Below are 14,447 nucleotides of genomic sequence, written 5' to 3'. Positions count from 1 at the left end.
GAACAGAGGACTGGGCCTTTGAGGGAATACCCTCACCTGGCCCAATTCTCTGTTCCTTCTTTTGGAAAATGAAAAAAAAAAAAACGAGAGGGGAGGAGTTCCAGCCCCCCGCTCCCTCCCCTTTTAGTCGCCTTCTACGACACGCAGGGAATACGTGGGAAGTACTCTTAATCCCCTATCCCAGGGCTATATATATATATATATATATTTTATTTATTTATTTTGCTTTGTCGCTGTCTCCCGCGTTAGCGAGGTAGCGCAAGGAAACAGACGAAAGAATGGCCCAACCCACCCACATACACATGTATATACATACACGTCCACACACGCAAATATACATACCTATTCATCTCAACATATACATATATATACACACACAGACATATACATATATACACATGTGCATAATTCATAGTCTGCCTTTATTCCTTCCCATCACCACCTCACCACAATGAATATGAGTGGATGGGCCATTCTTCGTCTGTTTTCTAGTGCTACCTCACTGACATGGGAAACAGTGATTATGTATAATGAATAATATATATCTGATGCCTGTTCCCTCCAGAGGGCAACTCTAGCACAGCATTTTTAGAGGCTCTTAGCTAATATTCCTTTCAATTACATCTACCTAATGTTCCTGCCCAATGTTCAGTCAACTACTTCTGCTGAATGCTCCAGCCTAATCTATTGCTTCTGCCATTTTGCCTCAAGGTTGGGCTTGTGCTTAGTGCTCACTGCAGGAAAATCTAATGTTCCTACCTACTACTTATATGTATGGCTCCTACCATTTTGCCAGAAGGCAGGGCTAGTGCTTAATGCCTCACCACAGGAAAATCTAGAGTTATGACGACTAAGTTGCATGACAGAAAATGTTGTCAAATGATATCTGTGCCAAGGAGAGATTGTGTGTTTGCAGACTGAATGCCAGAAGTCCACATGTGGGTGATACAGAAAGAAGCTTAACAGACTTATTTCCCCCATAATTGCTACATATATCCTGAGTACATTTTCCTTTGAATAAAGGAACAATAATAGCTTTCACCCACTCCTCAGGCACAAACTTCTGTTTCAGAGCTCAATTACATATCAAATGCATCCACTGTATCACACTTTCCCCTCCATACTTCAGATTTCAGCTGCCATCCCATCCACTTCAGTTATCTTTCCTACCTTCAGACTCATTATTACCTTTTTTACCACCCCTCTTGCTATAGGCTCCAGCACTTGCATCCTTTCCCTTCCATCCTACATATCCATGCATGCATCAAATGATGCCTCACCTCCCTCATTCATTTTTCTTGGCATTTAGTTGGTTACCTTTTTGAAGGGAATGGAGGCTTCTCTGTACCAAACAATGGTTTTAACAGCTTTAAATGATGCTGGTAAACAAGTGTGTGTTAGCTCCTTTAATGAATGCTTTGCTGAAACTGATCAACAAATGTCAAGAGTTGGTATCTGAGACTGATGATAAATACATCACATGTTATGTTCATGTAATGTACTGATTGTGTTTTCCTTTTAAAAGTATGTATGATTGATAGAGTAAGAGGAACTCTGCTAAGTATTTCTAATCTGAAGATGGTTGATGTTTATATTGTCTGTGTCCAAGATTTCACATTGCAACTTAAGAGTTTTGTGATGATTGATTGGGAGTGACAGAATCTTTTTGATTCTTTTTTTCACTAGAAGTTACCATTAAATAGCTGTGGAACTTAAATTACAGGATGGTAAGGAAGATTACCGTGCTGATGTGCGGCGGAATGCACCTCCACCAATTTGGAAGGAGCGGCAAGGCAAGAAAGGTGAATTTAGATATTTCTAGTTCCTGCCTGCAGCTTCTGGCGTTGTAACTGCTGGTTCATGGTCTCCTTTCTCAAAACTGTTTTGACTAAAGCTATGAGTAAAATACATTCCTAAATCAGTTAAAGGAAGGACAGGTACAATTATGTCTGAATTATAAAAGTATATAAGTGGTATGATAAAAAACTTTTAAGGAAGTATTGTAATATTGATATTGCAAAAAACCCTGTCATAGCAATTGATATGTAACATGATAGCATTAGTGAGGGGGGCTTGTGAACCAGTAGGATGACGCACGTGGTGGAGAGATTTGTTACAGTCTCTCTTTGTGGGTGTGTGTATGTGTGTATGTGTGTCTTTGAAACTCCTGCACTGTGCACTGTCCTGGCTATTGACACATGCTTCAGTAAGTAGGCTATGCATTTTAGCAGCCTTATCTGTGTGTGTAAAGTGTTTTTTGTTGATTTATTGCCAAATATTAGATCAGTAATGAGAGCTACTTGTAAACATTTGCTTTTGACTTGAAAATTTTTTCACAGTATCACATGTAAAGCTATCATGTGATGAAAAAAATAGCACAATGATATATAAGTTAACAGGAGTTTTTAAATGCTTAACACAAATTAATCATATATGTCATTTGATAATTTTCAAGAATTTCCTGGGTGAAAATTATTGAACATTTAGTCACAAGTGTATAAGTTTTTTTGAGGCATGTTTATGAAAAACATGGTTTGTTTATTTATTTGCCATTAGGCAAAGAACTAAATAATCTTATTGTAAATGAGGGATTGTACAAGGTGTTATGCCACTGTAAAGTAATAACATGTTTGTTATAGATAAACAAAGTCCACTGTAACATTACTCTGCGGGTAGTGTTTTGCTGGCACCTCTGTTAACTCTTATAGTCCGTCCATTATTCAGTACTCTACAGTAATGTCATGATTTTTCATTTTCATCATATATATCATTGTTTGATAGTTATAATCTAATCACTTTAATCATCACTAACACTAGCATATTATTTTTTTTAATGTACAGAAAATACAATTTTGTTTTAATTGTAGATTAGAAGTTTTATAGAATGATGGAGTAATGATTGTATTGCTTCAAAACTTCAGCCTTAGATGTAGCATATGTACAAGTGCCCCAGTTAAAAAAGCCCATGAATGCTCAGATAACTCTTGACTACCCCTGCTCAGAGACCAAGTTTGACAGAATGCTGTAGATATTTAGTTGTTTTTTTTGTGTTTTGTGGAATTAGTTTTCTGACTTGAATGACTTCTTGCTTTGGCCATATTCATAAATGGGATATTGAATGTCTTCATTGACCTAAATCATGCTCCTTTTTTAAATAATTTGAAATTTTGATTGTACTAAGTGTAAAAGAGAGTTGAGTATCTGAGCTTCTCTTTCCACTCATGAATTGTGGCCCATGTGCATAGTAGAGCATGTTGACTTTCTAAGATGCCTGCTCTTCTTTGTCCTTTCATAATCCCTAGATTTTGAATTTCTATTTACTGACAACTGAGCGTGTTCTTTTTTATGTGCATTCTTAATGGGAAGATGCTTTTGGAACAACTTTGTTATAAGATATATTGTATGATCAATAATGGTATACAAAAATTTTATTTTTCTAGTCTTGTTTACTTTGATGACTTTCCTAGCATCTAATGGTGAGTGGAATGCTGTTACAAACCAGGTAATGTACTATTGTCTCTGCATTTTGGAGGAAGGTAGTAATTCCCTGTATTTAGAAAACGCTCTATAATGAGCTATTATATTAACATATGATGCTAACGTTCTAAGTTTTTTGAAAACACGATAGAAAAGTACAAGATTCTCTTTGCTCTAATGAAAAGTTGAACATAACTAGAATGGTTGAATAATAAAGGATGCCAGTACCTTCTTTCATGTGACATAAACTTCTCTGGGAATAGACTAGTTGCATGCATGGTGGAGGATTGTAGTGGATGGCTCTGTTGACTATGTGACACAAAAAGCTACCTGATAGTTTTTTTCAAGGCTCATACAAATTCTGCATAGTGTCCAAGTTAAGCAGCTTGTCACCTTTCATGGCTTAAGCCAACTAACAAAATGGCTGTATTGAAAATTACATGATTGACCCCCAGGTTTTCATTTGGGAAGACTCACATAATGACTTGCGACCACACTTGACACATCTCTTTGACTAACTGTCATCTTTTAATTTAATGGGCTAAAGTCTTAAACTTCACTGACAAAAAAGAATTCAGACAGGACTGTAGAATACATGCATTTTTATTTCATCAATTTTAAAGATATGCAATACTTTGCATAAGTTGAATGGTTGTATGTGTGACTCGCACTATTCCTTGCTCTTTTTATATTCAAACTATATCAATCAAAGATTAATAATGATAAGATATAGTGTTAAATCACGTGCAAGATACTTGTAAAGAATCTCATGTACATTTGTAACATAAGATTTATTTTTCATTAATATGGTAGAAGGTTGTGGCATATGATTTTTTCATATAGAGTGTGTAATATCAAGATTACAGTAATAAATCAATATGAAAATAGTTTTTTTATTAAAATGTTTTTCCTATGCAGTATACATCTTGTGTGCGATGTTGTCAACAGAGCCCAAAACAAACTTTGCACCAATGCACCAGTACCTTTATTTATGGATCATGGGCAAGTCTGTAAGTTTTCTTAGACTTTTTCTGGGGACTCTGCTCCATATTTTCAAGGAAAAGGTATTGTAGTGTGTTAACTAGGTAAGTGGTTCTTTCACCACACACTAATTTGACGACAACTCTGGTTTAAGTATCGTAGATCAAGATATCAGTAATGCTTTTTACCCAAAAGCTAGATTAATGTTTATCTGAATTTCAGCTCAAGATGAATAAGGATTATACTTGTTTCCCTCCTGTAAATGAGTTCACTCTGAGTGAGTTCCACTAGCAATTTGATGAATATAAGATGATGTTTGCATTTCAGTGATTGAGTAAGAATATTATTTACACCATGCATTTCATATTGTGAGTGTTGTAATGAATAATTGCCCTCCAGTTTGCATGTGGTACTCATTGTGTTAGGTTATTCTCTGCTCTATGGTCAGTCAGGAGAAACCTCCCAAAATTGAAAGTTTTATGAATCAGTCAGACTCACACCCAGCCAAGATTACAATTGAGGAATCCAAAGACAGAAAAAGTCTCAACAATGTTAGTTACATGAGTGAAAAATATATGAGCTGTGATGCTTGTTAGATCAGGGACAGAGCATGTTGAGCCATGAAGGTCTTCACTCCAGAATCTCATCATGCCTTCAATTCTGCATGGGATCATTGCAAAGCAGTTTTTACAATAAACGATTGTAGTAAATGGTGACATTTGATAGTAAAACAGATTATCAGAGAATAGTGATCAGAAGCTACACTGGTTTTAGGACAATTCTAAGGCCAGAGAAGTAGCCCCTTGTAACCATCATCAGATTATCACAGTAATAGAAATAATGTGTCACTTGGCTAGACCTTTGTTAGGAAAATACATGTAAAATGCATTTGTTTGCAACTGCAAAAACAAGAACATGTATACACAACCTTGTGCTTAATTACAAGGACCATCCAACCAGAAAACATTTGCACAGACACCACCCTCACCCGCAACACGAAGTTTTTAAAATAATGCCTTGAGTGCAAAAAACAAGAAATAATGCCACCAGTAGAATAATCAGTGAACAGCAAAATGAATTCATATGCAGTAGTACTGGTTGTAGACAAAATAGATTCTCAGTGTGATTAATGTATCACTGTTATCCTAGCAATTTGGGTACTATCAATTTGTAAAGTTATTGATGTTATAATTGACACACAGATATCCTCCTGTCACTCGGAACTGTTAAGAATGCTCACATAGTTTATTAGCAAAGATGATATCTTGGTATAGGGAATGATCCACAAAGCACTTGGCAGCTGAAAGTTGTGTTCTTTGGGTTTGTTAATTTCATAGAAATGACCAGGTGTGAGTGATATTTCTAACACTTTGTAAATGTTAAACTGAGTGTTAACTGAGCTATCATTATAGGATAGGAGAGAAATATACCACTTCGGTAATGTGGGTTAACCTACAATATATCCTGTACTTTCTGGTTGATGTGATAGCTTCAGTCAAGTACCTTTGACAGCTGGTTTTGGATGTAGCTAGCTTGTCATAGTTGTAGATAGCTGATGTTGCCTTTAGAAAGTTCATCAGCAATGTCCTGTGGGTCATAGCCTGCAGTCCTGGACCAGTTGTTGGAGAGACTGTAGGTATGTTTAGTTGGGCAGTGCAGATGAGTGCTGGTAAAGGTGTAGCTGGGTACTTCAGATGAGTGCTGTTGAAGGCATAGCTGGGCACTGTAGATGGGTACTGCTGAAGGTAGGGTCAGGTACTGTAGTTGAGTGCTGGTGAGGGCATAGCAAGGGAGCGTAGATGAGTGTTACTGAAGATGTAGCCAGGCTCTGTAGATGTATATATACTGGCATATTTTTGCATAGCATAGAGTATGTACAGATTTTCCATAATAGTCATAACTGATTGCTGGAGGTATAATCTGGCATTGTAGTTGTATGGTTATAAGTCAGACACAAGCTTAACACTGTAGGTGAGTGTCACTGGGTGCGGCAAGGTAATGCCAATGGAGGCAAACCAAACTTAACATTGTAAGTGAGTGTTGCGAGGCACTGTAGGATAGTGCTAGTGGAACCAAACCCAGCTACTTTTTGTGGGTAAACTGGGTGTACATAGGTAGGTGGTTGCATGATGGAAACAGTGCCAGAACCAGGCTGATTGTTGGAAGCTATCATACTTAAGTCACATATGCACTGTGAGGATACTAGCATATCATTTTTACAGCATGTAGTACATATGTATGTTTGACTGACATGAAATATAGTTACACAATTAGTTTTATGAGCTGTACACTCCTAGTTATGGGTTTTAGAATAAATTACAGGTACACATAAGGAAGCTGGCAGTTGGAGTGACTAAAAAATCTTTTATTTACTTCAACTGAACTAGTATCTACAGTGGGAAAAACCCAGCTGATTCCAGGTTGAAGATCAAAACTACACAAACTACCACACTTATGAAGAAAGTGTAATGCATTATATGTCACAGTATGTCCCTGTATTAAGGATATTATTAGCATGAGGTTATTGTTATGACTTAAAATGTGACAATATTATTTGTAAACTCAATCATGCCTTCATAAAAAGAAATTGTGCTGGTTTGACTTTTACTGATAAATCTCTCAGGTCAGTAACCAAAAGCATCTCCAATAACTTTTGCAATTCAACCTTTCCTCCTCTTTACTGACTTAATCGGTCTCTATGGATTCTTGAACAGATGTTGCTTCTCTTTTTGGTGCCTAATTTTCCTCATACTCTGCTTACATCTTGTCCTCCCGATCTTCCTTCCCCTAAATCTATGCCCTCCGAAATTTTTCTCACCCTGGATATTCCAAGTACTCTTCCAGCTACAATTGGGAAAGGTCCTTGTGTCCTAGGGATTGTGCCTCTGAGTTTCCTCTGACCTTTGCTTGTGTTTTGACTTTGCCTAAAAATCCAAAGTTTCTTTTCTTATTACATGCATGTCATGGTGCAGCTTACCCTTACAAGCTTGTCATAGTGCAGCTTACCCCATAAGAAGGACACTGTTGTTATCCTTCCAAAAATCCCATAGCTCTTGCTTCTGCATCATCCAAAGGCTTTGAAACTTCGTTCACTCTTACTTTTGTAAATACTTAGAACTCACCCCCTTCTTTCATGTTTCCAAAATGGTTTTTGTTGTGCATGATCTACTAGTGAACTTTTTGATGTAACTTACCTTTGGTCCTCCTTTCATTGGGATTTTGGTGAATCTTTTGATATTTTCAAAGTATTTATTGGGATGTGCGATAAGTTTTTGTTTTTAATATTCCTTTCTTTAGCTTTTCTGCTGAGTCTCTTCTCTGATGCTTAGATTCTTTTCTCTTTATTTCCTCACCTAAATAGTCTTTCTTCATCCTTTATCCCTATTCACTTTTATGACAAGGATTCCATGCTACTGACTTCTTCAACTTACTTTTCCACCCCTCCTCACTCCAGTATTTGTTCCTTTTCTCACATAAATCTTGTTTCCTTCTGTAATTTGGACCTGTGAAGCATCTCAGAAGTGGGAAGCAGTAACTTCGATAGATTTCATTGTACTGAAATGTCTGCTGCTTCCATAGTTTGTATGTGGAGACCATTGTGATACCACCTCCATTTCGCAAACAACAAAACTTAGGAATTGTCTTCCTTCTTTTTTTGTTACACCTTCTTCTCATAACCTTTACACCTTTAAGAGTCTGATTTACTAATACCTGAGGCAGTCTCAGTAATCTTCACTCCATCCCTTTTTGTATACCCTTAAAAATAAAAGTGAAGCCACAGTTTGGTACTTGATATAAATCAGAAGTACACATGGACTTTTGATGTACACAGACTCAAGGTACATGTTTTCACAGATACATGGTTTACTAAAGAACACCAAGCCTCAAAATACGCAGACAGTAATAAACAACTATAGAATTTAGTAATGCGTTAGGATGGTGTGGCAGTAATAAACAACTATAGAATTTAGTAATGCGTTAGGATGGTGTGGCAAAAAAATTTTGAAATTTCAGAATAATTTTTCTCCTGTTTTCCAGCATCTAATTTTTCTTGTATGGTCATTTAGTGCCTGTATGAGATTCTCATATTTTTTGGTCAGAATGAATTGAAAAATGTGGATTGATTTTTCCTGTGGTTTCTTAGAATGATGGTCATATTAGCCATTGGATTTCAGCATCTTTTCTCAGTTGCTTGTTTATCAAATCCTGTTATTTTTCATATTTGATTCTTTAGTACATGTTTGAAGTGCTTATTTTTATGGGTCAGTATGATTAAAGAAATGTGGATTGTTTTTTTTACCAGTGTGAACTGTGTCATAGCATACGTCACATTTGTTTGATTTTGTGAGGAGCTCATAAGCATTATCATTTTACACAAGGTGTCATGGTGTTATGTTTGGTAGACTTTAACAGCATTGTTGCTGTGCTGCTAAGGATTTATTAAGTACTAGAGACCAGTTTGATGTTAACAGACTAATTTCTTTAATACATGAGGTTTGAAAGAAGCACATACCTACCAACCACCCTCCTTAGTGTATCTTAATGGAAAGATCAGCCTTCTGTGCATTCAAAATGTATCATGTTGAAAGCTGTTACATTGGACTTGAACTTGTATAGACTCAGATGGGAATAATTATCTTAATCGCTCATACATATATTTTCTGTGGCTGTAACTTGCTGGTTTACAACATGCAGTGATTGAGGTACAGCAGACATGTTATCGGAGTGATTTTTTGTATTATCCAACTACTTTGATGATGAGGCAGATTCTTGAGTATACTTCCTTTTAACTCTCTTATTTCAGAGTACATATATTAGTCTTCCACTCATTTTTTCTGTCTTATTAGCAAAACTTAATGAAAGTATCTGTAAAAAGTTTCTAAGATTGTCATGAAAATGTTCTGCATTGTAAAACTTTACCTACTTGTTTTGTTTGGTGTCAGTTAAGTGTAAAGGTGGAATTTTTTATTTTAGATGAAGTAAACGACCATCCAATAGTTACTAAGTGATTTAACATTCAGTTTAGAACCAAATGTTTATGTCTACAAAAGATGGTGCTGAAACCAAGTAGTTATGTATTACCTGCATTATTTAGGTGTCAAGATGAAATTGTTAGTGTATAGAGTTAATTTCAGTATGGCAGTAGGCTTTTATAGCCTCTTCCAACTACTTAAAGCTTCCAGCAGTTTTTGAATGAGAATCGAGTGAGGACCTAATTAGGTGCAATTCAGGTGAGTTGAACTTGTTTTGTGTTAATTGTTGGACTACAACCCTGTTTATGAACCCAGTCACACATCTTGTTCATAGACTGACTCTGAGCTTTCATTTGATATTTCTAGTGATTCAGAGTTAGATGTCAGTTTTAACATAATAATTTTGAAATTCATTTTAATCATTAACTTGCATAAACACATGTGATAATGCAGAAAAAGATCAGTTTAGATGTGTTGTGATTGGATTCACAAATTTATGCAATGTGTAGCTTCATCTTGCTTCATTGTCAAAGTTCTGCCTGCCCTATCTAAGTATTGGCATTTGCCTACTTATTGTCTTGTTGAACTTGTCATTTTGTAGCTTTTTCCATCTCTTTACAACTCTTGAATCTATGAACTAATTCTTGGTTCAGCTTACATGGAATTATATGTATTAAAATTTGTTTCAGATAAGGAGAGATGTGGGTACAATTACAGTATTCTTTTGTATTGATTTCTAGCAGACTACACAAGTCTTGACTCAAGCGAGGAAGATGATACATCAGCACATAAGGTGCCAAGCCCTCACAAGTCCAGCAGTATCCCAGCTCCCCCTCCCCCACCTCCTCCTGATGATTCTATATCACGGGTACTGCCTTCTAAGCCTCGGCCTAAAAGTGCTGAGCGTATGTATGGCACCAGTAAGTACATCATGATAGTTTTCCATCGTAAGCAAAGTTTAATGAGTTCACTTTGTAACCAGACATTTGATAGGTTGGAATATTAAGTGATGCTCATGATGCCAATAATTAACTTTTCCTGCTGTAATGCTTCTGGTAAAAGCTAACTTTGAGTAAATTCACTCTTTGATTGGTTGTAGGATAAACCATGCACATGAATATGTAAGCACCTATTTGTACAGTACAGGGAGGGCGTTTTGAATTCAAGAGACTCCATCCATTGAAATTTCCTTACTATCATACAACTTTTTAAACTTTCATATACTGTGTATCAATCTTTTTATATTTCTGACAACTGTTCCGTCCAGGAACTCCCTCGGAAGGGTAGCCACAGCAAAAGAGTCTACATGATTGGTGAACTCTTGTGCCACTTCTTAGCCTTTAGTTCCTTGCCCTAACTGGAATTGGTAAAGGACAACTTCACCACAGTGTTTCCTGAGGCTCATACCAAATGTTCCTACTGGCTACTTTTACCTAAAGTATCTGCCTAATATTCCAACCTTCTTTTTCCTAATGCCCCTGCCTAATGTTCCTAGCTACTACCTCTACCCAATGCTTCAGCCTAATGTACCTTATTACTACTTCTATCTATTGCTACTACCATTTCGCCAAAAGGGATGGGTAGCACATAGCACTCAATGCAGGAAATGTGCGAATTCACTGTTGTCAAATATTTTGAGTGACAAGAGATTTGTATGTTTGTGAACATAATGCCAGTTGTCCATGTGTGGATGAGGCAGAGAAAAATTACAGCTGCCTATCCAGAGAAATGCAACTTGATAACAATTGAAGTGCTGACTTAATACATTGTCATCACAAACCCTCCCAATACCCAGGTGGATAGTACCAGTCACCTTTCAACACCTATATACACTCATTCCTCTCTTTATGTAGGGGTTACCTTCTGCAAAAAACTCACACTCATCCCTCTCTTTATGCAGGGTTTACCTTCTGCAAAAACCTCACACAAAGAGAAATCAGTAAAGGGAGAGAAAAATAAGAGTTTTGGTGCACCTCCTACCACACACACCTTAACAACAAATTTTAATTACATAAAAAGAGGTACTGGTAAAGTTTGGTTCCTCATAGAATAGTGAAATCACATGTAGTGATGCCACATAAAGTGAGGACTGTGTAAATAATTCATTCCAGTCATCCATTGTTTTGATGTTGTAAAAGTACAGGTAGTCCCCGACTTATGATGGTTTGACTTACAATTTTTTGACTTTACGATGGAACAATGTATGAATTTAGTAGAAAATGTACTTCAAATTTTCAATTTTGATCTTTTCCCAGGCTAGCGATATGCTGTGTACAGCAGCAAGCCACAGCTTCCAGTCAGCCATTTGATTACATGTAATTACTGTATTAAATGTGTTTTTGACTTCAGGTATGTTTGACTTACAATGGGTTTACCGGAAGGTAACCCCATCATAAGTTTGGGACCAGCTGTAATTTTTTCTGTCTTTCCAAACAAGTTTGTAATTTAGTTTTTGTAATGGTCTCTGATTGCTCTATCTATGCATTTCCTGCAGTACTATTCCTTGTCCTTTCTTGCCATCTCATACTTCTTTGGATAGATAGGCCAGACTTTAACTTTTTGAGCTTTTTCTCTACTACTGCAGCAGTATTAGGATTGCTTCCTAGTTTATTCCTTGCCATATACTATTAGTCTGTCTGCATGTGTTATATACTGTACAGTATGATCTTTAGCCAGAGGCAAATTCTGTTTATCAATCTCAGCCTTCCCAAGAGATACAGGTACACCACTGAATTTCCGGCAACTGATGTTTCGGCACCTTCTTCAGTCTGGACAAAATTACCACAGCCACCAGACTAGTTTACTGGGTGGCCACAGATGGCGTTGTGTGTAGGGCATGCTTATTTATATTCTTTACACTGCACTTGTTGGTGGTGATATCACAATGCTGCAAGATTCTTAGCTTATTTTGCTTAAATTTAACCCTAGCTATAGCTTCTAAGGCATATGAGAGTGTCAGTCGTGGTGTCAAATGTAAACACTAGTCCACATCGATCCAAGATAAAGTAATACTGTTGAAAAAAATGGACCTTGGTGTATTGGTGTGTAAGCTGTGTGACATCTACAGTATTGGCTTATCAACTGTTTATGATATAAAGAAGCAAAGGGAAAAAACATTGAAATTCTCTGCAGTCAGCAATTCCAAGAAGCAAATGATGATTAGTAAAACTATAAAAGATGGTAAGAGTACTGAGCACGATTGAGTGATGATGGAATGGTTTTGACAGCGTCAGAGTGATGGAGTGGACTTGTCAGGTAGCATGATAATGGATCAGGCTAAGTTGTTCCATAAAGAACTTAAATTACAACATACGAGCATGACTATAGTGAAGGATGGCTTCAAAGATTCAAGAAGCATCATGGAATTTTCATGAATAATATTTGTTTGATTTAAATTTCTAGCAGTTAATGGTATACTTTAGACACATGGGAGATGTATAATTAGTGGGTTAGAGGTGTGTTGGTGAATTATTATTATTATGTGACCACAGTTGGTCCGGTAAAATGGTTAATCCGGCAAGGCGTTGGAACCAAGGGTGCTGGAAAATCAGTGATGTATCTGTATTTGGGAGTGCTATTCCGTCCTCTGACCTCATCTGATTCCTTTTCCTTTTTTGCCTCTTATCTGGATACTTGAGTCCTTTCTCTCTTCTCTTTGTCTTTTCAGAAAAACACTCCTTTTGAACTCATCCATTTTGGGAGTATTACTTACTTGCTAACTTGGCAACACATACTTAAGGAAAACTTCTGTGATCACCCTTTGATGTTTTACCCATATCTGCCAATTCTACAAACTTCTTTTACCTCTAGACTTGCATTTGGCAAGTCCATCACATCAAGTACCTTCTTAACATGCTCCACTTCCATATCTTACCTTTCCTCTCTGTTTAGAGGATGTTTATCTTCCATCACAGAAATCATCAATTTGTCTGCTCACTCAACTCACCCCTGTTACCTTTTAACGTTTCTGGAATGTACATTTCCTTGCTACACCCTTTATCTGGATGAGTTGTGCTCTCCCAAGTTTCCCAGCCTGTGCTCCACTTGCTTCCATGATTGCCCTGTCTTTGACTGAATAACCTACCTCATGAATGGCTTTGTTCCTATTTTATCATAAATATCTGGTTTGGAATCCCAGACTTCAATTCCACTTCATACCCCATTGCTATGCAGCTTTCCTAAACCAGAACACCATACCCTCTGTTCATTGTTCCTCAAGTACTGGACAAACTGCTTTCCTGATGTATCATCTCCCTTCTCATGTTTATCCGTACCTTTGCTTAACATTTCCACAGATTTCTTAAATTTGCAATCTTTGGCATTACAACTGATGACTTTCACCTATCCTCAGCCAAATCAACAGCAGATTTAATGAATGAAGAATTAAAGATGGTGCTGGAATCTTTCCGTCGTCAGAGGCCTCATCTTGATATAGTAAAAACACCGGATGTGTACATCAACCAGGAATCTACACCTGAAGAAGTTCAAACATGGCTTAAGATGAAAGGATTTTCTAAAAGGTGTGGTACTTTAGCTGATATACTACAGGTTCAAAATTTATTGTTGTTCCTTTAATACTTTCCAGGTGGGAGAAAGATGGAAGGTAAGATGGAAGGATATGAAAAAAGTTTGTGAATTTGGGGAAGTTAGAAAGAAACAAAACAGGTGTTTGAAAATTGTTTTGCATGTACTACATTGATGTAAAAAGTGAAAAGAAATTCATGGTATACACAGCTAGGAAGGAACATTTAACATATCGCTGCAATATCATTGCTTTTATACTTCTTTCCTGTGCTGTCACATTTTTATGAAAAACATGTTTTGTCTTCTCCAATATCCAGTTCCATGTTCTGTTTAATTTGCGGTTGCAATATGTAACTTGAACAAGGCTTTTCTAGCATTCTGTTCCTCATAATCCATCTATTTGTCTATCTATATATATGTATATATTCCTATGAGTCCACAGGAACTCATAGGAATATCTTGATCACGCGCAAAATTGTGATCCTTTCCTAT

The 14,447-nt window shown here is 36.8% G+C and overlaps 1 protein-coding gene across 13 annotated transcripts in view; it reads left to right on the top strand.

The window, feature by feature from the left end:
- Positions 1-14,447, top strand: part of LOC139752738 (epidermal growth factor receptor kinase substrate 8-like) — a 202,179-nt gene that overhangs the window by 175,167 nt on the left and 12,565 nt on the right. For 10 of the 13 annotated variants that reach the window (XM_071668598.1, XM_071668593.1, XM_071668591.1 and 7 more), the window contains 3 exons: positions 1,724-1,802; positions 10,172-10,351; positions 13,783-13,951. In XM_071668598.1, the coding sequence (XP_071524699.1) occupies positions 1,724-1,802; positions 10,172-10,351; positions 13,783-13,951 (428 nt within the window). The remainder of the gene's footprint in view (positions 1-1,723; positions 1,803-10,171; positions 10,352-13,782; positions 13,952-14,447) is intronic. The other 3 variants (XM_071668590.1, XM_071668597.1, XM_071668596.1) reach the window with 1 other exon arrangement.

Source organism: Panulirus ornatus, chromosome 13, assembly GCF_036320965.1.
Source record: "Panulirus ornatus isolate Po-2019 chromosome 13, ASM3632096v1, whole genome shotgun sequence".
NCBI classification, from domain to species: Eukaryota; Metazoa; Arthropoda; class Malacostraca; order Decapoda; family Palinuridae; genus Panulirus; species Panulirus ornatus.
Note: the sequence above shows the minus strand (reverse complement) of the source record. Positions and strands in the feature narration are given on the sequence as shown.